General features: G+C 44.2%; 1 protein-coding gene across 1 annotated transcript; it reads right to left on the bottom strand.

The window, feature by feature from the left end:
* Positions 1-171: 171 nt before the first annotated feature.
* On the bottom strand, positions 172-24,007 carry EIF4EBP2 (eukaryotic translation initiation factor 4E binding protein 2). Its single transcript, XM_064269663.1, has 3 exons — positions 23,830-24,007; positions 6,582-6,767; positions 172-5,341 (listed from the first exon to the last, which is right to left on the bottom strand). The coding sequence occupies exons 1-3, from the start codon at positions 23,972-23,974 to the stop codon at positions 5,310-5,312; spliced, it is 363 nt and encodes a 120-aa protein (XP_064125733.1). The 5' UTR covers positions 23,975-24,007; the 3' UTR covers positions 172-5,309.
* Positions 24,008-24,439: the final 432 nt, after the last annotated feature.

Below are 24,439 nucleotides of genomic sequence, written 5' to 3'. Positions count from 1 at the left end.
AACAATGCTTCTTTAAAACAAATAGTACCCCCTCCCAGGTGTCATGGGGAGAGGGGTAAATGATTAGGTTTCAAGATTAATAAATAGCTGCCCATATGCACGTAGTCCAGAAAATAGGCCAAGAAGGGAAAGTTCTGAACCAGGTGGAGAAGGCAGTGGGTCATCCTCTCCAAAGAGCAATGAGAAGGAGTAAGGGGCCTGGCTTCAAGCAGCAAGTATCCCAAACGGGGAGAAAGGAAAAAGATTCAGTGTCTGGGATACTGCTGCCAACATGCTGACCCCCATACCCCAGCTGCGTTGATTCAAAGCAGGCACTGCATATACACTGGCTGAATAATGGACTCTGGGTTGAAACCCACATATAAAGCAGGATGCATTCTAATGGAAATGTGGGACTTCAGCACTGTCTGAACTGAGAAGACAAGGTCTGAGGGTGCCAAAGAGCAAGTAACCCCAAAAGCAAAAAAGGCGGTACAAAGAGTTAACGCGCTCAGCTGCTAACCAAAAGGTTGGAGGTTTGAGTTCACCCAGAGGCACCTCAGGAGAAAGGTCTGGAGATCTATCTACTCCTGAGAAATCATGCTCTGAAAATTCTACGGAGCACAGATCTACTCCAACAACAATGGGGTCGCGTGTGTCCGAACTGACTCGACGGCAACCGATTTGGTTTTACTTTGACTCCACCTCAAAAGAAGGGAAAACAAAATTAATTTGAAGGTACTTTAAAGACGAGTTTTTTACCTCTAGAAGAAGTACCTCTTTACATAAGCTGCCTCAGCAGCAGTGCCGCTTATGCAAGTAGGCTCTAAAGTACGCGGGGCCGCAGACAGGAAAACGCTGGGGAGACACACAGCCTACATGCAAATTAAGACTCGCACCTTTAAGATGTCTAAAACATGGTTGGGAATGGGTGTCAGAAACACACAGCAGACAGTCGGTGAGAATTTACTGAACTGAGAAGCCTCATTTAAGTTTCTCTTTTGAAGGTGAAGACCAGACGGGCTCTCTTTAATCACACATTTCCATCAGGAAGCCCAGGACCAGGTGGGCAACAGTTCACCTGCACACAGGATTTAAAAGAGCAGTCAAGCACATGCAGACATTTATAATGCCAGATGGTCCCTACTTTATTGAAAAGTTGCTTCTTGGGTAAGATTCCCAACCCAAGTCTATTTAAGCTGGTGTGGCTGGAGAGACCAGGTACCAAGCACAGATTCTGGTGGGACCTGGCTTCCTCTTACCATCATCGGTTTAATCACGAATACGATCTGTTTTCTTTACCTGAATAACCTAACGTCTAATTCACATCTGCTCCCTTTGCTTGACAATCTTGATTCCAATTAAGTCAGCTTTAGTGGCTCAGCTGGAAGAATCCAATTCCCTTTCTTTGTGAATGTCTAGCCAAGGGAGAGAACAGATAACGTGGTAATGAGTCTTAGAGACACTAAGCCTAGGACTTGCAAATAAGCTTCCCTGGGCTGCTGATGATCAGGCAGGGGTATTGATATTATACTTCTCCTGGGAACTTCTATTTCTTGCTATCCCTCTCCAAGTCAACAGGTGGGTTTGGGGAAAGAGAAAGCCTGCCTGCTATCCGTTTGGTGAAGCAAGAATTGTTTTCAGTGATAACATCTCTCTCAACATACCATCTTTGATACCAAATTCTTTGATACTGTTCCATCTAAGAAAAAAATTAGGGTATAATTTCCCTCCTCTTGAGTATAGGTTGCCCTGGTGGCACAGTGGTTAAAAGCTTAGCTGTTAACCAAAAAGGCAGCAGTTTGAATCCCCCAGTTGCTCCCTGGAAACCCTATGGGGCAGTTTTACTCTCTCTATAGGGTTGCCGTGAGTCAGAATTGATGGCAACGGGTCTGGTTTTTGGTTTTGAGTGTAGGCTGGGCTTAGTGGCCTGCTTCTAAGGAATGCAAGGAGAAAGTGGCAGTACATGATTTTGGAGGTTATGTCATTGAAGGCACTGCAGCTTCCTCCTTGCCCTCTCTCTGGCATCACTCGCTCTGGAGGGAGCCAGGTGCCATGCCATGAGGACACCTATGCTGCCCTAGCGAAAGACCCCCATGGGGGCCAGGGGCATCCTGCTGACAGTCACAGAGAGAGGGCTTGGAAGTGAATCCTCCAGCCCCAGCTGACTGCAGCACCTGCCGACATCCTGGCTGCAACTTCCTGAGTCCTCCCTGTGCTAGAACCATCACGCTCAGCTGCCCTCCAGTTCGCCATCCACAGAAACTGTCCCATGATGTCTGCTGCTGTAATATACTAAGTGTTGGGACAACGTGTTACATAGTAGAACACAGGTAGACAGACGAAGCTGTTGGCTAGGAAGCCAATACCTAGAAGGCAGCTTCTCTACACTTGTGCTCTTGAGAACACTTCGCATATTGAGGCAGAATAGGAGGAAGTGGAACTTGATGAACCACACTAAAGAAGGTACAACTACGACCACACAGGTCTCCTGCTGGCATTTGGAGGAGGTCACTGGGAGAAGGTCATTTCTTATTAAGACAGATTTCCCCCAGAAGCCTAGAAACATGGTTTCCTCATAAAAAGAAAAGTACAAATGGCCAATAAGATTTTAAGAAACCCTAAGAAAAAGCCAGGATGGACTATTCATTTAGGGTTTCACCTGTGAGAGTCCTGCCAAACATCCAGAAGAAAACCACCTACTGGACTCTGGTTTGCCCTGAAAATGATTCCATGAGGCATGAAACGAAGTTGGAAGTTTGTCTCTTGCCTTATGGAATTATTTTTTAAATGCTGAGTTATGGCGGTCCAAGTATCGCTACAAGTGGTGGCCTCCAGAAAAGAATTGCAATGAGCAGTAAGAAGGTCCTTGCAGAGAAGGGTATGGGACTCCGCAGCCAACACCCCCAAGAAATACTAAAACATGTCCTCTGCTTAGGAGGCTGAGTGCAGATTCCCCGAGATACTACTCAATCTCTCATGTTTTATATCCATTTCCCATTGTTAAGTGAGAAAGCCAAGTGTTCATCTGTAGCAATAAAGATCAAGAAGGGCACACACTTCTGCTCACTGACAGACTGACTAGCTGCTAGTTGTAGTCGGATTCCACAGGATGCCGAAGCCAGTGTATGAAGGATGAAGTTTCATTTCCAAAGAATCATGTTCTCCAGACAGCTCCCAAAGAGGTCCTAGGCAAGCTTCGAATGCAAATTACAGTGCAACTTAGGTGTTCCCAAGAGTATGTAAAGCAAAATTTGGAGTTTAATTGAAATCAGAACGGGGTACATTAAGCACACAAACAAAAATACTTTTCTGATCATCAAATTTTGAGACTCAAAGCATCTCTAAAACACTGGAGAACCAGCTTATTCCTGAGAGACATCAACCATCACAAAAGTTTTCAATTTTTGAACTATTCACATTTTGTAGCAGATAACAGAACAAAGTTGCTTAGACATCGTTCCTCCCTTCTGTCTAAAATGTGTTCACAAACAGGGTCTTTTCATAGTTCAAAAGAAAAACACACGGCTTTCTTTCTTAGCCAATTGGCCTGTTACTCTCACCCTGGGATGTGATCTCTTTAAAGAGTTCAGGGCACCAAATCCAATCAGAGATTCCCAGGACCCCAGTGGCCACTTCATTTTCTTTCTAGTAGGGAATGGGTGCATTCGTCTGTCTTCGAGTGGAGTCACTCTCCTGCAATTATTGTGCCAGTCAATAGTCACAGGAAAGTGGGGTGGGTATGAAGGGGAACGAGAGAGCAAAGTGGTAAAAGAATGAAGCTTTCATGAACAACCCACAGCGAGGCAGAATGGTCCAGTTTTACAAACCGCCCACTACAAACTCCAAACACGCACACCCAGCACTAAAGGAGAAGGAAAGAGCTCCTAGGGACTGGGAGAGAGGATGGTGACACAGAACAGCCGTCTTCCACAGACAGTTCTCACCTCCCTGACATTGGAAGATGTTTAATTAAAAAGTTGCTGTTCAAAACTGTACTGAAAACATATCTAAAAATAGGTCTGTAGTCTTAAAAATAAAAGGTCGCTCCTCAGAGAAGAGTGACAGGTATTATTAGATACCAACACTTGAGGTATCTTTGATATAAATTGGAAAAATGGCCTGCCAGAGAAAAAGGAAGGAGAGAGGGAAGGAGGGTGAGAAGAAAAAGGAACATTCAGAGTTAACAGGGAAGGAAAGAAAACTGGGAAAAACACATTTGTAAGTCCACGCTTATCTATCCCAGCAGCCAAACAAAGCAGGCTCACAAAGGAAAAAAAAAAATCAGTTCTCTAAGAACACTGTGAAAGTCAACTCTAAATTCAAAACATAAGAAACTGAAATCTGAGACAACAAATATGATGCTTACTGGGCAAGACTGGGAACTCAAATGTTTCAGCACTCTTCAGAGGCCATTCTTAAGTACTACATGGGACGACACTATGGTCAGGCCTTATCCACCAAATGGAGGCCAAAGTGCCTTTATTACTTGGGATCGACCTGCTCTGGGCATCTGAGAGGGAGCACAAGAGGACCTGGCAAGCAGCAAGATGCAAGCAGCGAGGAACAGGAGAGGAAGAGGAAAGAACAGCTGGTTACCGAGGGCTTCCCTCTGACATAGAGAGTTTAAAAATTTTGCACAAATGCACTAAGGAATGGGAAGGTGAATAGCAAAGACAGAAGACACTCCTCCCTGGGCAAGGAGGGGAAGCAACCTCAGAACAGTGTCAGAGGGTAACGCTACCAGAGTTGCACAAACTGTGCTCTGTCCCTAAGGACAAACACCCCAAGGTCAAAGGGAAAGCAGCTCTCCTTTTGTTCATTATTTTCCCCTAATGGTTTTAAAGACCCCGAACCCAGACTCTTGCAGCACTGGACCACAGGTTACAGGCAAGTGAGGCAGAGGCTAAGGAATATGAGTAATGCTGAACCCCTCAAACCTCTGGACTCTTCCCCAGACTTCCCAGCCAGGGAAGAATTGGTAGGTTGATAGTTGATTTGGGGACTTTTTTTTTTTTCGGTCTTCATAGAAAAATGACCAGGGAGGCCAGAATTTACTGTTTTCCTCTGAGGCTGCTTACTTCTACAGAAATATGCTAAGGGCCTTCAATCCAATCTGTCTGTCTGGGAAGAGGAACAGGAAACAGGGAGGAAACGGTCAGATGAAGCTCATCTTCGCATTATTTGGCACCCGGAAGAGGAGGAGGACGGGACTGCAATGGGGACTGCTGGTACTGCCTCATCGGTCTTTTCATCGTTGATCCTATTGACCAAATCGGGGACACACAGGCATCAGTATTGCTGCTTTTCCTCTGTTCCTTGCAGGATGGTCAGATGTCCATCTCAAACTGAGCGTCGTCCCCTAGTCAGGGTGAAGAAAATGAAACATTTAGCACAAAAAGGAAAGGTAAAGCAGTTTTAACTGTCGCTCCCTCTATATGAGGGTCAAAAAATAATTCAAACTGCCCCATTCTCTGCTGCCTTAAAACAATTAACTAGTGCATGCTATGACACGGATGAACCTTGACAACGTTCTGTGGAGTAAAACAATCCCGACACAAAAGGACAGATATTGTATGATCCCACTGATGTGAAACATTTCAACTAGGCAAATGCACAGAGACAACAAAAGTTTAGGAGCGGTTACAGGGGCTGGGGGAGCGGAAAACGGGGAGTTATTGCTTAAGGGGTACTAGGTTTCTGTTTGGGTGATGAGAAGTTTTGGAAGTAGAGAGAGGTAATGACTGCCCAACAGACTGAATGTAATTGTCACTGACTGGTATACTTAAAAATGGCAATTTTTTTTTTTGTTATGTATATTTTACCACAATTAAAAACGAAAACAAAAAAAACTACCCAGCAGCCCCTGGTGCGCTCTTGGCCATGTATCATGTCAGCACACTCTTCCCGAAGCTCTGAACTTTGGCCCTGCTCTGAATTGTCACTTTGTCCATGAAAAACTCATTGGGGATTTGAGGAAGCAGGATGCAGCTCAGGTACAAAGGTCACCAAATGCAAGCGCAGAGTTTTACTTCAGGAGCTAGCCATTTCCACCCCACTACTCTGCTCCACAGAGTTCAAGACAACTCATCACTACAGTGTGTGTAGGGATGCTCATGTAAGTATTACAGGCAGTTCTGGAAACCACACTGCTTTTCCCCACACCATAAAAAGGACATTATTCTTGTAAGAAATAGGGCCTATTTACTGAAGGTGATAAACGGGTGGGCGGCAGGGGGATGGGGGGGAGTGTTAGTAAATTCTGTTTTGTTTTGTGTGTGCCTTTTATCCTAGTCAAGTCTAGGCTAGGCAGGGCTTAAGGCATGGCTTAAGGCATGGCTTAAGGAGTCATTTTTGGAGTTTCCCGTTCCCTGATTTTGGATTTCCCCTCCCCGACCAAGTAGATTATATTTGATTATGATTGAGAGCTTAGGGTCTCAGAGCGTTTCAATAAACCTTCAGGGGAGCTGTAAAAAATCTTTGAGACATATAACTGAACAACAGTTGTAATTGAAGCCATCAATGTTTTTCTAACCTACTGCAGACTGACATTCAATTTCCCAGGGCCACCCTCTTGGTCCCCAACACCGGCATTCTCTTACCAACTGTGTGCTTCCTGTCATGATTGTTCAAGTTATTCAAATTGTTTACTTCTACTTTGGAGTCTTCGATTAAGGTGCTAGGGCTAGTGACTCCAGGAATATTGGGCAGATGGCAGGGCGGGGTCTGAGCCATGGGAGAATTGCGACGATCCAACAGAAACTTTCGATCATAAATGATTCGTGTTCCTGGAAAACAGGTTTCAAACAGTTTGAAACAAATTAAGGTGCTATCAACATATAATAATAACCAGGAATTTAGTTTAAACCCCATCTAGTCCTAACCCTTAAGGATTTTACAATTCAAGTAAAGAGGATGGGCAAGCTCTAAGCTCACAGCCTCTGACCAGGCTTCCCTGCTGTCTGAAATGCCCCTTCCTCTTCCTAGTTAAACTTCTACTCATCCCTCAAGACACAGTTCCAGCATCACTTCCTTTATGAAGCCCCTCCCCTTTTCTAAACACTTTCCCCATTCTCATATCTTAGTCAATACACATCACTATTACAGGACTCCTCACACTATACTTGAAATTGTCAGTTTATCTGTCTGCCTGTATAGACTGTGCGTTCTTTATGCCAGGTCTATGTCATTAACATTAAGCAGATCTTCAAAATAATTTTTTTAAATGAAGGAATAGATAAGTATTTGAAAAAACAGTCAACAGATGGATAACCCACCTTTAGGTTAAAGGCTTTCAAAGAAGCACGGAGATGACATTCTTCCCAGGCAGAACTATGGTAGAAACTGGAGCTCTCTCTATTCTATAAAACAGAACCTGCTTACCTGTAAGTGCTACCATGTTTTAGAAACAACAATAGTTCTGATTATTGCTAACTGCTAACTGTTTATCTCATAAGCAGTTATGAAAACCTGCTGCTGTCTATCCTTTCTGTCATGGTTTTCCCAGGTTAAGAATGGCTATAACAAGACATACAACTAAGTAACAGTTTAGAGATGTGACCTTGGCCTCTGAGTCGAAATTGACTCAAAGGCAGTGGGTTTGATTTTGGGATGTTAGCCAAATGTAGTGGGAACCTGGAGTTCTACTGCTGACTCTAAGTCTATACGTGACTCAGTAAAGAAAGAGTGTGGTGATCACTTAATGATGTCTGCTAAGGGAGCAAGGACTGGAAGGGGCTGGTAGCCCAGCTTATCTGCCATCCTGCCTAAGCAAATAAAGTCAGGGAGTCACATGGAGGTATCTTGCTCACAATAGGCTTGAATCCAGACAAGAAAAACTTGCCTTAAAAGGGTTTAGCTATCCAAGCGAAAGGACCTATTCTATCTAATAGTAAAACTGTGTACAAAGCTACCCAGTTTAAAGGGGTAGGCTCTAAATACTATATGCTCATAAAATACGTTATATTCTAAAGTGAAAAAGAACAAACTCCCGTCATTATAATAAAGGATAGTCTGGCTCAGACTTACTTCCTCCAACAACACGTGATGGCTATATCCTGGGAAACAGAAGACTGGAACAGCTGACAAATCTATTTGAAATATGAGGGAGCAAGTGGAAAAAAGGCAAAGCAAGAGGAATAGACACTCTGGAGTCTTCCCAAAGAAGGGAGGAGACTAATACGTAGTCTGAAGAAATAATGCCAACACTTAAATAGTTGGGAAATACATTAAAAGCCCAATGATTTTCTTAGCATTAACATCCAGTTTTGCATAAATGCTGGAGCTCTGGTGGCGCAGTGTGGTTAAGAGCTCGCCGCTAACCAAAAGGTCAGCAGTTCAAATCCACCAGGTGCTCCTTGGAAACCCTATCAGGCAGCTCTACTCTGTCTGGCAGGGTCGCTATGAGTCAGAATCAACTCGATGGCAAGGGTTTTGTTTTTTTTTTTTTTTTTTGGCTTTTGCACAAATGCTAGTAAATAACTTCTTTTGACAGGATGGAAAAAAGAGTCAAACTAGTTCTTCCTGCTTTTGAGAAAATGGCCAGATGGAGACTCTATCCCTCCCCCTCCACATATATATCCTTGCAATAACAACTACAATTAAGCAGTAAACATATTCTCCTCTAGGTAATACAACGAAGTCAGTCAGTAACAGGAAAAGAATGACTTACATTTCTCAGAATGGAAATGGACCCAGGATGTTCTCAAACGGGCACCAATTAGCACATGAAGGCATTTCAAAACTAAACCTTTAAGGCTTTCAAGCCAACTCCAAATGATACTGAATTTCTTTTTTACTATCTATTTCTGTTGTCAGAAACCCTGGTGGCATAGGGGTTAAATGCTACGGCTGCAAACCAGAGGGTCAGCAGTTTGAATCTGCCAGGCGCTCCTTGGAAACTCTATGGGGGCAGTTCTGCTCCGTCCTATAGGGTCGCTATGAGTTGGAATCGACTCAATGGCGCTAGGTTTGGTTTTTGGTATTTCTGTTGTAACTACACTGCACCCACAATCATATTTATAGTTTTTAAGAAGTCAAAATAAAATATCTGGCTCTGTCTCTCTGTAATAAACTAAGCAAAATACTGTATCATTAGTGGAACCCACTAGGACAGTATTTTTTTGTTTGTTGATCTACTGATATTTTCACCAGAATCATCTTGAATGTTTGTTAAAAAACAGACTCCAACCGAACTGTAATCTCTGCGAGCAGAGCCTGAAAATCCATATTTTTTTCAAGTTCTCTAGGTGATTCTTATGTTCATTAAAATTTGAAGATTGCCATACTATGAGAAGGACCTAACTTCATTCTTCTTCCCAAATCCTACTTACTGTGGTTTGAGAAAAGATGCAATATTAAAGAATTAGTAAGAGAAAGATAGAAAGGGCTACAGTGATTATCTAATACAGTTTCTCATTTCGACAGATGACGGTGAGACCCAGGGAAGGGACTAAATCAAGGTCACAAAGCTAATTAGAGGCTGAACCAGAACTAAAACTGTGGTCTCCTTACTCCTAGCCCAGCACTCTTTCTACTCTACCACACAGTCTCTATGACCTCCAAGAGTGAGATTAAGTTGTCCAAAGTGAAAGGAGTGGAAAGGTAACTGCTTTACATATTAAATGGCAAGGAAGAGCTACTTATATGACAGGGCCAAGTATCTGCCCTGAAGCACTGCTTCTCCACCGGGGAGTTACTGTCCCCTAGGGAGTATTATAGAAATTGGTGGACATGGTTTTTGTTTTGTTTTGGTCTTCTAGTTGGGCAAGGCCTGAGTACGTCCCTATTTTGTAAGTTAGCTAATCCCTATATTTCTTTTTATATGACAGAGAAACGCACAATTTTAAAAATTATGTGAACTGCCAACTTGACCAGGGCAAAGTCATAGAAGCTTCACAGATACATCCAAATGCCCTGAGAGACCGAGCTACTGGGCTGAGGGCTGGGGACCATGGTCTCAGGGGACATCTAGCTCAACTGGCATAACACAGTTTATAAAGAAAATGTTCTACACCTGACTGTGGTAAGTAGTGACTGCTGTCATAAAAGCCTGTGAGCAGCCACCTAAGATACATCTACTGGTCCCATCCCAACTGGAACAAAGGAGAATGAAGACGACCAAAGATACAAAGGAAAGATTAGTCCAAAGGACTAATGGACCACAACTACCACAACCTCTGTCAGACTGAGTCCAGAGCAACTAGACGGTGTCCCGTTACCACCACTGGCTGCTCTGGCAGGGATCACAATAGAGGGTCCCAGACAGAGCAGGTGAAAAATGTAGAACAAAACTCAAATTCAGACATACACACAAAAAAAGACCAGGCTTGCTGGTCTGAGAGAGACTAGAGAAACCCGGAGAGCATGGCCCCAGAACACCCTTTTAACTCAGTACTGAAGTCACTCCTCAAAGTCACCCTTCAGCCAAAGACTAGACAGGCCTACAGGACCAACAATAACACACATGAGGGAGGGGCTTCGTAGTTCAATCATGTGTGTGAGACTAATGGGCACACCAGCCCAAAAACAAAGACAAGAAGGCCGGAAGGGACAGGAAAACTGGACGAATGGGAACAGTCTGAGGTAGAGAAGGGGAGGGTATTTACACATCAAAGGGTTGGCAACCAATGTCACAAAACAGTTTGTATATTAACTATTTAATGAGAAACTAACTTGCTCAGTAAACTTTCACCTAAATCACAATAAAAGCTAAAATAAAAAATTATGTGAATTGGTAGGTTATACAATTTAAAAAATTTATTTCAGAATAGTACATAGAATATTACAAAATACTGGTAATAAAAGAGGATGGTAATCTGTACTCTATAAAGGACAGCATGGTGGAAACCATTTGTTACTGGACTTGACACCATGATCTTAACCTTAGCAGAAAAGCCTTGCATGCCTCCCTCCAACCTACAGTCCTTGAAGAAAAGCTGGAAATAGAATTGAGAACCCAGAAGTAAATTCATCTAGATGCAGCTGATCTTCAACAAAGGGTCAAAGTCCATTCCATGAGGAAGAGACAGTCTCTTTAACAAATGGTGCTGGCAAAACTGGATATCCATGTGCAGAAAAATGAATCAGGATCCATACCTTTCATCATGCACAAAAACTAACTCAAAAATGGATCAAAGACCTAAATGTTAAAGCTAAAACTGTAAAGTTTCTGGAAGGTAACACAGAATAAAAATAGCAGACCTAACTTTTGGCATAAATAGTCTAGCAAACAAAAGTAAAAATGTATGAATGAAAAAAGATAAACTAGATAACTGGGACCTCCTAAAAATTAAATCCTTATGCTCATCAAAAGACTCTACCAAGAGAGTAAAAAGAGAACCTACCGACTGGGAAAAAATCTTTGGCAATGGTCTATTTTCTAAAATACAAAGACAACTTCAACAACTCAACAACAAAAAGACAAACAATCCAATCAAAAAATGAGCAAAGGACATGAACAGACACTTCACTAAAGAGGACATTCAGGGGACCAACAAATATATGAAAAGATGGTCATGATCATTAGCCATAAAAAACCAAAAAAGCAAACCTGTTGCTGTTGATTCTGACTCATAGGATCATACAGGACACAGCCGAATACAGAATTGCCCCATAGAGTTTCCAAGGATTGGCTGATGGATTAGAACTGCTGACTTTTTGGTTAGTAGCCACACTCTTAACCATGGTGCCACCAGGGATCCCATTAGCCATAAGAGAGATGCAAATCAAAACTACAATGAGATACCACCTCACCCCTGCAAAAACGGCAATGATTAAAAAAAAACAACAACAAATGCTGGCAAGACTGTGGGGGGATTGGAACCCTTATACATTGCTGGTGAGACTGTAAAATGGTACAACCACTACGGAGAACAGTATGGCGCTTCCTCAAAAAGCTAGAGATAGAAATACCATATGATCCAGCAATTCCACTCCCAGGACATATCCTAGAGCTATAACAGTAGTGACCCAAATAGACATATGTATACCTATGTTCACTGCAGTATTATTCACAATAGCAAAAAGATGGAAACAACCTAAGTGCCCATCAACAAATGAATGGATACACAAATCATGGACATCTATACAATGGAATACCACACAACTATAAAGAATAACGAGGAGTCCATGAAACTGTAACACACACAAATCGTGGACATCTATACAATGGAATACCACACAACTATAAAGAATAATGAGGAGTCCAACTATAACATGGATGAATCTGGAGGACATTACGCTGAGTGAAATAAGTCAATCACAAAAGAACAAATATTGTATGGTCTTACTTTTATAAAAAGTCAAGAACAAGTATATATACAGAAAACAATGTTCTCTGATGGTTACTAGGGATGACAGGGAGGGGAGGGGGAATCACTTCCTAGATAGTAGACATTTGTTATTTTTGGTGATGGGAAAGGCAATACCCAATACAGGTGAAGCCTGCACAACCTGTCCAAGGTAAATGAAGACACTAAGAAGTACGTGCGAATTAAGGAACAATTTTGGTAAACACCATTAACAAAAATTTCCAACAATAACCACCAAAAAAAAAAAAAAAGTGTGATTACATAGGTAGACATGTACGCATATATGTGTACAGGAAGACACATATGAGTATATGGGTGTGAATGTACTGGTATACCTGTAGGCGTATGGATATACAGGTCTATGTGCACTAAATCATATACATAATAAACCACATGAGGCACAGTTACAGATACTCCCTCAATATAGCCAAACACCTTGTGGGACTGCATTAATGGGTTTGAAGGCTTGGAACCATAGCCTCACAGGACAACTCGGTCAATTGGCATAACATAGTTCATAATGATAATGTTCTACTTCCTAGTTTGGTGAGTAGTGTCTGGTGTCCTAAAAGCTCGTGAGCAGCCATCTAAGATACAACTGTTGGTCTCTACTCATCTGGAACAAAAGAAAACGAAGGAAACCAAAGACTCAAAGGAGATATCAGTCCACAGAACAGCCCTCATGAACCACATCTTCATCTAGCCTGAGACCAGAAGAACCAGACGGTGTCCAGCTACCACTACCAACCATTCTGGCCAGCAACACACTAGGAGGTACTGGGCAGAAAGAGGGAAAAATGCAGAACAAAATTCAAATTCCTAAAAAAGGTCAGACTTATGAGACTGATAGACTAGAGGAACCCCTGAGACTACCTTTGAACTTGGAACTCAAGCCATTCCTGGTGCTCACCTTTCATCCAAAAAATATGTTGGCTTGTAATATAAACAATATCGCCCGTGAATACTGTGCTCCCTTAAATAATCAACTATAAGAGACCAAAGGGTCAATATTTACCCTAAAACAAAGATGAGATGCTAAGGAGGGGCAGGGAAGCTAGATTAATGGAAACAGAGCAAAAAGAACGGAAATAATGAGAATGTTGACACATCGTGAAAAATGTAACCAATATCACAGACAAGTTGTATAAAAATTGTTAAATGGGAACCAAATTTGCTATGTAAACGTTCACCTAAAACACATCAAAATATTTTTTAAAAAGTATAGTGAATTGGTAAATTATACAATCTAAAATTTTTATTTCCGAATAGTACATGGGGCATTACAAAACACTGGTAGTAAAAGGGGATGGTAATCTCTACTCTGAAGGACAGCATGGCAGAAACCATTTGTGACTGGACTTGACACCATGATCTTAACCTTGGCAGAAAAGCTTTGCATGCCCACTCCAACCCCCAGTCCTTGAAGAACAGCTGAAAAAGTTGGAATCATTTATTCCTGGATGAAGGATGACACAGTCTTATATTCTATTTTAAATATAATTTTAGAACAAGAAAAGTAGAAATTTATCTTCATCTTTCTTGCTTTGAAAAATGAGAACTGTATTAACAACTGAAAAAGGCACCTGGAAATTATGGAAACCCTTGGAGTGGATTGGCCAGTTTTGCCATCCTGCTAGGCTAAATGGGAGCTGATCCCAGAGGTTCGAAAGGGGACCTCACTACCATCAAGAAGATCCAGGAACGAAGGGCACCCTTTGGACTCAAGGCCCTGAGCTGAGAACTTCCTAGAACCAGGAGAGCGGCAGGAGGAGCAGTGGGTTTCCTGGCCCACAGAGCAAGGTGGCTACAGTGGGTGTGCTGACCCACTGAGTAAGAGAGCCAAGTGCCTTCAGGCAGGGGGCTTCCTAGCGGAGTGGGGTGCCTCCAGTCACTTATCAGAAGAGTTAAAGAGCTGTAACACTTGCCTGAGCAAGGCAGAGGCCAGGCCCAAGCCGGAGCCGGTGGCAGAGGCCTGCCTGCCAATACATACCCTGATGGAAGAACTGTATCCTGAGTTGTTTTTGTTGATCCTAATCCTGAACTGTAACCTGTTTCTTCCCTAATAAACCCCACAATTGTGAGTATGGTCTGTGAATTCTGTGTGGCCACTGCAACAAATTATCAAATTCAGCAAGAATCAGAGTGTGCTGTGGGAGGGATGGCTGGTATCAGAATTGGTAAAAACGTTGGAGAGCGGAGGTATGTCTGACCTCCACCTCACAGGAATCAGCCTTGGGCTGATGTTGATCTTGATTCTCCTCCTGCATCCAGAAGTTAGACAAGGCCTGATGACACGCCACCATTTTTACAGCCTCCCATGATAAAACTGCTTCCAGAATCAGAATTAAGCATCCACTCGTGCAAATAGGGAGCTCAGAATAAGAAAGATTAACCAGCCCAAACTGCACAGCTTCAATAAACTAGAAAGAAAGCTCTCCAAGAAGGCTGAAACAGGCCTATATCCTCATATAACTAACTGTGTTCCAAAGAGGAAGGGAATGCATGAAGTCAAACAGGGTTTCCTCATGGGACTCCCTCCACGAAGAGGAAAATCTTTCTCAGAAAACCTCCAGCAGGCTTCCCCTGACATTTCATTTGTCCAGAACTGGGTCAGATATCCACCAGGCCAAACACTGGGGAAGCCATAACTGGCTTAGAATAGTCATGATGTATATCCTGGGGCTGGACACACTGTCAGTTAAAAATAATGAGGGAATCTGAGTTAGCATTGTAAAATGGCTGTTGGACAGGAAACCAACAGTATCAGCCACATCCGTGTTTAATATTTACCTAAATTTAATAAACATTACATATATATATTATCTAACCAAAGTGGGCTAAAAAAATTAAATTGGGAGGTAGAAGTATATCTATCGGGAGAAGGGTGTATACAGCAACCAAATCCTCATCTTCCACAGTAGGAAACTAATTGCTAATATTGAAAACGAAGAAACGGCATTAAATCATGTTACCTAGATAGTCACTGGTAAACACCAGAAGAAATAGCCGCAAGAGTTTAAAAGCATGGGAACGTGGCTGTTTGTTCTTTGTCTAGTAATACTATAACTCCCCAAAATCTGCTGCCGTTGAGTGGATTCTGACCCATAGAGACCCCAGAGTAGAGCTGCCCCACTGGGATTCCAAGTAGCAGTTGGTAGATTTGAATTGCTTGCCTTTTGGTTAACAGCCATATCACTTAACCACTGTACCACCAGGGCTCCAAGAAATACTATATGACTTTTAAAACTGTGTTGTTTTCATAAGTATAAAAAAAAAAAAGCAAAATAAAAAGGTAATTGCAAATTACTTGTAAATATAAAAAAAAACACAAGAGACCAACACTGCTAGGGCGGCAGGGACCGTGAGGAAGGGTATCCTTCAAACCTAGAAATTAAAGTTTAAAAGAGACAAAGCACTTGGCAAGTCATCTCAGTATTCTATTAGGAATTCTTGATAATTCTCAAAGTACAAGTTCAGCAACAGAAAAGAATAACACCTATGCCTCATGTAAGCCCCCCCCATCAGAAACAGATATAAAAGAAACAGGCAGCACGTGCTTCTAGTACACTCAGAAAAAAAGTCACTCTCTCTCCCTGCCTATAATCTTAAGGAGGGGAAACACAGAAGGGTCCTGAGGTTCGCCCTTCAGCCAAAGATTAGACAGGCCCATAAAGCTGAACGAGACTAAATGGGCACATCAGCCTGGGGCAAGGACGAGAAGCCAGGACGGGACAGGAAAGCTGGTAATGGGGAACCCAAGGTCAAGAAGGAGAGACTGTTGACACGTTGTGGGGTTGGCGACCAATGTCACAAAACAGTATGTGTATTAATTGTTTAATGAGAAAATGACTTGCTCTGTAAACATTCATCTGAAGCTCAATAAAAAAATAGAAAATATAGAAAAAGACTTATAAAGAAATTGTTTTTCTCTATTTTTCTTTCTTCCACCTTGGGATGGTGGTAACAAGGTCTGTGTCTGACTAACTGGATTAGAAAACATCTGGAAACAAACTTCACTTTTCAACAACATCTATTCTTCATGGAAGCTTGGGACGAAAAGACAGACTCCTAAAAAGCTCTAAACCAGATAACCCAGAGACAATGAAAAGCTGACTAACCCAGCATCCTTCAGGGGGGCTGATGGCGGCCAAACCATAGTCCATGCGCCCAACCACCGAATCCCTAAACTGCTAATAAAATCGAGCGAGGGATAATTTTTACATCAATAAATGGCGCAACGGGAGTCTCAGGACCTGATAACTTAGTATGTCTAAATATTACGGCAAATGAAAAACACCCACGATCTGTGGAAAGCCAATCCCACCCTCCTTTGATAAGCTCCACGTCTCAATAATTGGGAGCAAAGATTTCCAAGATAGTAAGGTCAAAGGATGGCTCCGTGCACAATCACGTAGGACCCTGGCATAACAGAACACACACCCAGGCTGGAAGGGAAGTTGCTAACGGCTATTTTCCTTGTCAGAAGGTCTAGCCTCAGAAGAGGCCTAAGGAAGCATCTGGTGGAAGCCTCTCATTTTACAGACGAAGAAATCCATGTCCAGAGAAGTTGAAAGTATTTGCAAAAGGTCACTGTGACATAGGAGTCAGAAGACCAACACAAACAAGCTAGGGAGTCTAGACAAAACTAGTTCTTGAATCTCAGGTGCAAAATGAGTTGAACCGGATGATCTTTAAAGTTTTACCAGCTCCAAAATGGTATATGAATCAGAAACCAACCTTAACAAATAAATGTCAACTGATTTTAAGTCTATCTAGCCTGAACCATTCAGAAAATCTGGGTCAAAATAAAGTATATCACATATGCCCATTCTTGTTTGGATTCGAATATTCACCTTGAAATACACTTTCTCCACAAGAAGAAATGCCTGGTTCTGATTCCAAGAAAATGCAGGTTGTATCTGCCAGGTTGCTGTCTGCATCCTGAACCAATTCTTTGGATTCGATTTCACAGTTGTGAGGTTAAGCCTCTGTCTGTAATGCTAACAATTAATGAAGGATCACTGCTATTGGTATGGGGAAAACACTCAGATCCAAGCCTGGCTTCCATTTCAACTATTTGCTTCCCTCTCAAGTTCAGTACTCTTTGACTGGCATGGCTTATTTAAAATAATAATAATAATAATGGATTTCTATCAACACTTTCTACTTTTATTTATAGTTAAGGAGCTTGAACTCTATCAACAAAGTCTGTAAGAGGCAAAATCCTATCGGAGATCATGGGTCCAGGTCATGGCTTTTAGCTGCTGCCTACTCATAACATCTCTGGGAACTTATTAAGACCAGAGAGGTTTCATGTCAATGGAGAAGCAGTCCAACACCTAACATAAACAGTGTCTGGTGATGAGAGGAGCTGTTCTCTGAGGCCCTAATGATTAATCTCGACATCCTGAAATGCAGAATCACAAGCCTCTCACACTTTCTGATAAGGACCTCTTAGAACCTAGAGAGCAATGGCCTCTCTTTATCAGTCAGTAGTCAGCATTGCTGCTACAAACAGCAGGCCATTTCTAAAAAAAACAATCAAAATGAATGAGGTGAGTATTACCCTGATACCAAAACCAGACAAAGACATCAGAAGAAAAGAAGACAACAGTTCAGTATCTCTTATGAATATAGATGCACAAAAATTCTCAACCAAATATTAGCAAACTCAATTCAGCAACATATAAAAAGGACTATACACCATGACCCAATGGGATTTACCTCAGGAATACAAGGTTGGTTTACCATCCCAAAATCAATTAATGTAATATATCAATAGAATAAAAAAGAAAAATCTAGCCAGGGCAATTAGACAAATAAATAAATAAAGGCATCCAGATTAGAAAGAAGTAAAACTATATTCACAGATGACATGCTCTTGTATATAGAAAACCCCAAGAAATCCACAAAAATTGAATTGTACCTCCCATTTAATTTACCCTTGCTTGTTCAAGGTTTTTACTTTTTAAAATTATTCAAAGAAAAGAACAGCTTCTGTTTGTCAGAGTGTTTGGCCTAGAGATCTGAAAGGTTGTTTATTCAGATGTAAACACTCTGATTTCTTGCCTTCAAGCTGCAGTGAAGGGGCCTTTAAAAACTGGCCATACATCAAGGAGCACATAGGTTTTAAGGTCTTCACAAAGCAAAGTACCACAGCAAACAAATTTGAAAACGGTAGCCTCGGCCTTACCTATTCTTTAAGTTGGAAAACTGTAAATCTCAACGTATTTCTGTTCTATAATAAGGACCGTACAGGACAGAGTAGAAATCCGCCATACGGTTTCCAAGGAGTAGCTAGTGGATTCAAACTGCCAACCTTTTGGTTAGCAGCCGAGCTCTTCCCCACTGCACCACCAGGGCTCCTATAAGTAGAGGAACAAACATTTGCTCACCTAAAGAATTGGGAGCCGAGATGATCAAAATGAAATTCTTCTTCCATTCACCCAACAAAGAGCTCAGGCAGTCTTCCTCTCCAACCAGAGGAAGCAGCTTTCGCCACATTAAACTTTACCCTGTCTGATCTGTGAATCTTCACATACGCACCATTAATCAAACCTACAGCTTCTCCAAACCACCTAAGACCTCCTTCTATAAAATCTGTCTTCAAGACGCCAATCCTCCAAAGGTCTCTGCTGAGTAACCTTGGTAGTGCCAGTTCACAGGTGCATCCCTTTTCATCCTTCCTATTTCACGACACGCTGAAGGGAGCTGTGCCCAGGCCCATCGTGCCTGCCTGCACTATCAACCTGTAAGAGTTCTGTCTTCTCCCATTAGGCTGTACCTGACTTAAGTCAGGCAGAGCTCTCACTTCTACACAGCACATTGCTTTATGCCTTGAGGATGGGGACCACTGCCCTCCCAGGCTCAAAACTCAGTCCCTCGCCAGCAAAAATGCACCCAATATAAAAACTAAAGAAGTGTACCTTCTCCAATGTATATTTTGACAGCTGACGAATGTGAATCTCCTGTGGAACGACTGTTGTTAGCTGCCGCAGAGTCGGCCCCTGACTCGTGGAGACTCCATGAACAATGAACGAAATGCTACTCAGTCCTGCACCATCCCCATGATCAGCTGCAGACAGGACCATTGTGATCTACAGGGGTTTTTCACTGGCTGCTTTTTTGGAGCAGATCTCCAGGCCTTTCCTCCTAGTCCATCTTAGTCTGAAAGAGCCACTGAAACCTGTCCAGCATCATAGCAACACGCTAACCGCCACTGACAGATGGATAAAAAAAAAAAAAATAGTGGCTGGTAATTGAACCTGGGCCTCCCACATAGAAGAATTCTATCCCTGCACCACCAATGTCCTCTAAGGAATGATACCATATGTTAATTTGCATCATTCTCTATATTCCTCAATCACAAGGCAAGGTGACTGTACACCTCTTGTTTTTCATATACTTTTCACATGTAAAAATGAAGTTCTTTGGCTAATAATTGAAGCTAGAGAGCCAAATAGGTATATTTGTTGGCTCAGGAGTTAATGGCCTAGAATAAATCCAGCCACAAATCACCAAATTAGAAATTTTATGACATAGTCAGAAACTGGCCTTCCTTCTCCTTATCTGCACACAGTGCTCCATTCATTTCGCCCAAGAAAGGAACCAGATTACAAATGAGGACTACCCCCAAAATACTCTTATTTTGATACAGCTCCCTCGAAGTGGGTTATTTCCCCTTCTTCCTGCCTTCTCCTTTATCTCTAGATCCTTCTAATAGCCTTCAGGTAATTCTCCCTCTGCAAACCAGTCACAGCAAACTGCCCAGCTAGCAGAGAGGAAGAACACAATGTTAGACCATCATAGTTAGTTCCCCTCTGTTGCTCTTGTTATGGCAACAGCATACTTTTCCACAGCTGATGAGGATGTTAGGCAGGAAAAGAAAGGCCAAAAGAAAGGCCTCTATGTTTCTACTTATTCCCCAGAGCACAACTCTCCCAGAAGGAGACAGTTCAGCACATACAAAAGAAATCAGTTCGCAGAAGGAATCCCATTAGCTAGCATCCCAAAGGTTAAAAACAGCAATCTCTCTGAATGTTCACAAACTTCCTTTCCAAGTAAGATAAGCATCTTAAGACAGTGAAGGAAAATACCGGGGGAGTGATCAGGACACTAAATTCAAGGCTACCCACTGACGTTAATTGGCTGTATGACACTAATGAGTTACTTAATTTTTCTGAGTCTCAGTTTCTCTCAATTATAAAATGAAAGCATCCGTAGGTTCAAGCTAACCAGTGTTGTAAAAGTGAAGCCGACTACAGCAACCTTATCTTCCGCTGAGGCTTAAAGTAGCTTCTCAACAGAAGAACCAAATATTCCTACTCCTCCACAGGCAGCTAGGAAAAAAATAAAATAAAACATAAAAGGGGATTTTTTTCCTTGTATTTATTCAACAAGACTTTTCCTCTTCCTTAAATGAGAAAAAGTACTCTTCTAGCAACACGGGAAATCCAAGAGGTTGCAGCAAGTGTGTTTTGACCTACCTCTCCCTTCCCAAACCACTGAAGCCCACTGCCGTCAAGTCAGCTCTGAGGCACGGCACCCACGTGCGTCAGCGGAGAAGTGCGCTCCATACGGTTCTCAACGGCTGGTTTCTCAGAAGTGGATCACCGTGCCTTTCTTCTGAGGCACCTCTGCATGGACTCAAATCCTCAACCTTTTGGTGAGCAGCTGAGTGCACTAACCGTCTGCACTACCCAGGGACTCCCAAACCACAGGAAGGCAATTTTGAGGAACCCGTTCAAGGGCAGGTTGTATCCTCCGATCCCTAATGGATAAGAGGCCTCTCAAGGGGAGCGATATCATAAGTTCTCTATGTCGTGCATGTCCCTGCCCCGTCTGATCATTGAGCGCGTCCAGCACATCAACTGTTACCCTGGCATGCTCTGCCATGTGTGTGACACTCCAGAAGGTTTCCTGAAGTTTGAGGCAGGAAATGCTAATCTCCCTCACTAAACAGAGATTTCCAATACAAGCCTGCTATCATTTTTCTAAATGTTTTCAAGTCTGAAATGTATCAGTTAGCACTTGACTCTAAACTGTTTTGGGACTAAAAATCTTATCCTCCTCTCCCCCAGCCAACATGGGGGAGCCCATTCAGACCACGGATTACATTTCCTACCTCTGTCTGTTGCCATTTTTTGTGCAAAGTACTGCACTGGGCTCATAACACTCACTTAAGATTCCTAACCACATTCATTCAGGTGACTGGAAGTGACCAAACCACCACGAAGTATCTGACCCTGGCTCAAGGAAATAAAATTACATGAGGAGACAGTGAGGGGTGTAGCAATGAGACAAACAAACCATCACAGAAGAGAAAAACCCCAAAGGGGGAAAAATTAAATCAATAAATACCGAACACCTAAACAACATTAACTGCCACAGAAGTGATTACACCCAACTGTAACAGCGCTGTATCCTTTAAACAGGTTACGTAAGGCCTAGCATTAAAAATCCAAAGATTATAATGTGCTCTACCAATAAATACAGACTCAACACTACAGATGAGCCAAAATGATGGGTATTTGAATCAGAAACAAAAAACCGTGTGTGCAGAAACTATTTGGAGGCCGGTTAATTTGATATTTGAGAAAGCAGTGGTGAGTATGTGTGTTGGGGGGGCGGGTGTAAATGAATCAGTGTTTCTGGCAGAAATCTTTCCAAGCATTTTAGGAACTAATCCAGACTATGAGACAGGCTTCTATCTTTAAAGCAATGTTTAAAGATTAGGCTTGGCTGTTTGAAATATGCCAAAAGGATTTCCCTCTGTGGCTTTTCCCTCAGGGGAATAATGATTAATATATAGCTAGAAATTCAGTTCCTTCCCCAAATAAATTACGGCTGAGTACAATTGTCACTGTGACACGTGTTCTTAACTGCTGAAACATGGGAATTTACTGGCCAATGCCACAAAGAATTCTGGAAGAAGTTATAAATCCCCTTTCATCACCCTGGTAGACAATATCCATTTCTTAAAAGCTATCAGTTCAAGTTCAACACAACTCTGGAGTGAATTCTGGTCTGCCGAAACCTTTCAAGATTAAAAAGCGAGGTCTCAGCACGCAAACGCAGGGGCTGGTCCTGAATAGATCAGGTCAGGAAGGAGGTTTCATCAGTGAGGTAAACAGCGTCATTACAACTCCACTGTTCTGCACAGTTAGCACTTCCTTAAGCCCAGCTCTCCACATATACTGCTGCATTTCCCCTCCTGGGTCATTTTCAAGTCTTCCAAGGCAGCCACCCTGCCCCTAGAGTGGCCTGGCCAGAGTCCTCTGTAAAAGCTCCCTCTGTGATTTTTACCCCTTGGGGTTGGCAAGGAAGTCTCCTTATTCTCCAGGCCTTGCTACTGTGCACAAGAGATGGCCCAGGCCTAAATGCACGGGGTGGCTGTAGTCCGACCGTGAGCCCAGACCAAGGAACCTCCCTAGCAGTCCTGTCAACTGCAGGGGCTGCCAGCAAAGTCCCTAGCTAGAGCAGCCCGCCATCATCAAAAGAAGGCAAAGCTCTCAAGTGAGAAATGAAGCACCACTCCCTTCGACGCCGGCCTGCAATCCCGCTCTCCGGTCTCGTCCCTCTGGAGAACATCCCAGTCAGGGAACAGACAACCTTTGAGCTCCCTTTTCCCGTGACCAATTCAACACGCCTCACCTCTACCCCAGTGTTCCTTACTTGTAAACAGTTTCTGGTCCTACATGGAAAAGCAATGCCCAAGCACCTCCCTCTGCACCGCCTCTCTGCACATGCCCCCTCCCCAGGGATCAGGCGACCCCACCCGACCAGGATGTCCTGCCTGGCAATGCCCCTCCAAGCCATCTCCAAAGGCGCGGGGCCAAAACCTCTCCCTGCAGGCTGCCGGCGCCCCACCACCCCCACCTTGGCTGCAGAGCCTTATTTTATCGCCCTCGCCTCCCGGCCGGAGGGCTCCCCCCACCGTGGGGCCTCGTCCAGCAAAGTAAACAATGCTGTCAAAGCAGGATAACGCTGGGCGAGGCTTCCAAACTCCGCATTCCAGCCTCCTCCTTGTGTTCTAAAAGCAGCAAAACAAGTCATCGCCGGGTTCCAGGAGCGAAATTACTCTCCTCAGGTTCCTCCCTAAAAAGGCCCGGAAGGCAGCGCCCAAATCAAACATTAATGTGCACAAATGCACCACTTGCAAGAGGCGGAGGTAACACGGGGCGAGCGCAAGGCCAGCGGAGACGAGTTCGCCGGAGAAGGAGCCGACGGGGAAAAGAAAACTGGGTCGAGCGCGTAAACCTGCCACGAAGCGGGCACAAGGGCTGTTTTTTTCGCGCCGGGTGGATCGAGTTGCGGGAGAAACAGAAGGCGAAGTTAAGGTTCCCGCAGCGCGGACGCGCCCCCAAGGCAGTCTCCGGGGGCTTCGGTGCAGCGGGGGCAGGGGGAGGCCGAAGCGGCCCGGCGGGGCCGAGCCGCGCAGGACCGTGGGGGGACGCGGGGACACCCGGGGGGGCTGGCGCAGGTCTAGGGGGCTGAGGGGCGCGCGCTGCGGGGCTGCGGAGAGGCGGCCGGCGCTCACCTCCCGGCGTGGTGGAGAACAGCGTCCCCCCGGGCGTGGTGCAATAGTCATGAGGTAGCTGCGCGGCGTCGCTGATGGGCACGGTGCGGGTGGGGATGGCGCGGCTCTGGCTGGGCTGGTGGCCACTGCCGGCGGACGAGGACATGGCTCTGGGCGCGGGCTCTCGGGCTTTGTCCGACAGGCAGGCGGGCGGGCGGGCGGGCGGCGGCGGCGGCGGGGGCTGCGGGGCCCGGGCTGCTCCCGCTCCTCAGGCGGGCGGAACGGCGGGCGGGTCTGAGCGCGCTCCGCTCCCTCCTCGCTCGCTTCCTCTCGTTCCGCTCCCGCCGCCGCCCTCTCAGCCGCCGCCGCCGCCGCCGCCCGTTCCTCCGGCCTCCGCGAGCAGCTACAGCAGCAGCAGCAGCAGCGGCAGCAGCGGCGACGAGGACAACCGGAAGCTGGCGAAGGCGGGAGCCAGAGGGAGTTCGGGGAAGCGGGTCGGCGGAAGTGGCGTCGCCGAGGGGCGGGGCGGGGCTTGGGGCGGGGCCTATGCTCTGAGAAGGCGGGGCTTCGGGCGGGGTGGGACTTAACCCTTAACATGTGGCTGACCGGGTTTTGACGGATTTGGACCGTA

The sequence above is a fragment of the Loxodonta africana genome, chromosome 16, assembly GCF_030014295.1.
Source record: "Loxodonta africana isolate mLoxAfr1 chromosome 16, mLoxAfr1.hap2, whole genome shotgun sequence".
Lineage (NCBI taxonomy): Eukaryota > Metazoa > Chordata > Mammalia > Proboscidea > Elephantidae > Loxodonta > Loxodonta africana.
The sequence above is the reverse complement of the archived record's forward strand: the minus strand, read 5'-3'. Positions and strand labels throughout refer to the sequence as shown.

What these genes read in the sequence shown, in the direction of transcription:
- EIF4EBP2 (XM_064269663.1), bottom strand. Translation starts at nt 23,974, where the DNA reads ATGTCCTCGTCCGCCGGCAGTGGCCACCAGCCCAGCCAGAGCCGCGCC. An exon ending in GTTCTCCACCACGCCGGGAG is followed by an intron (nt 6,768 to 23,829) that starts GTGAGCGCCGGC and finishes CCTGTTTTCCAG; the next exon opens with GAACACGAATCATTTATGAT. An exon ending in TGACAGGAAGCACACAGTTG is followed by an intron (nt 5,342 to 6,581) that starts GTAAGAGAATGC and finishes CACCCTGACTAG; the next exon opens with GGGACGACGCTCAGTTTGAG.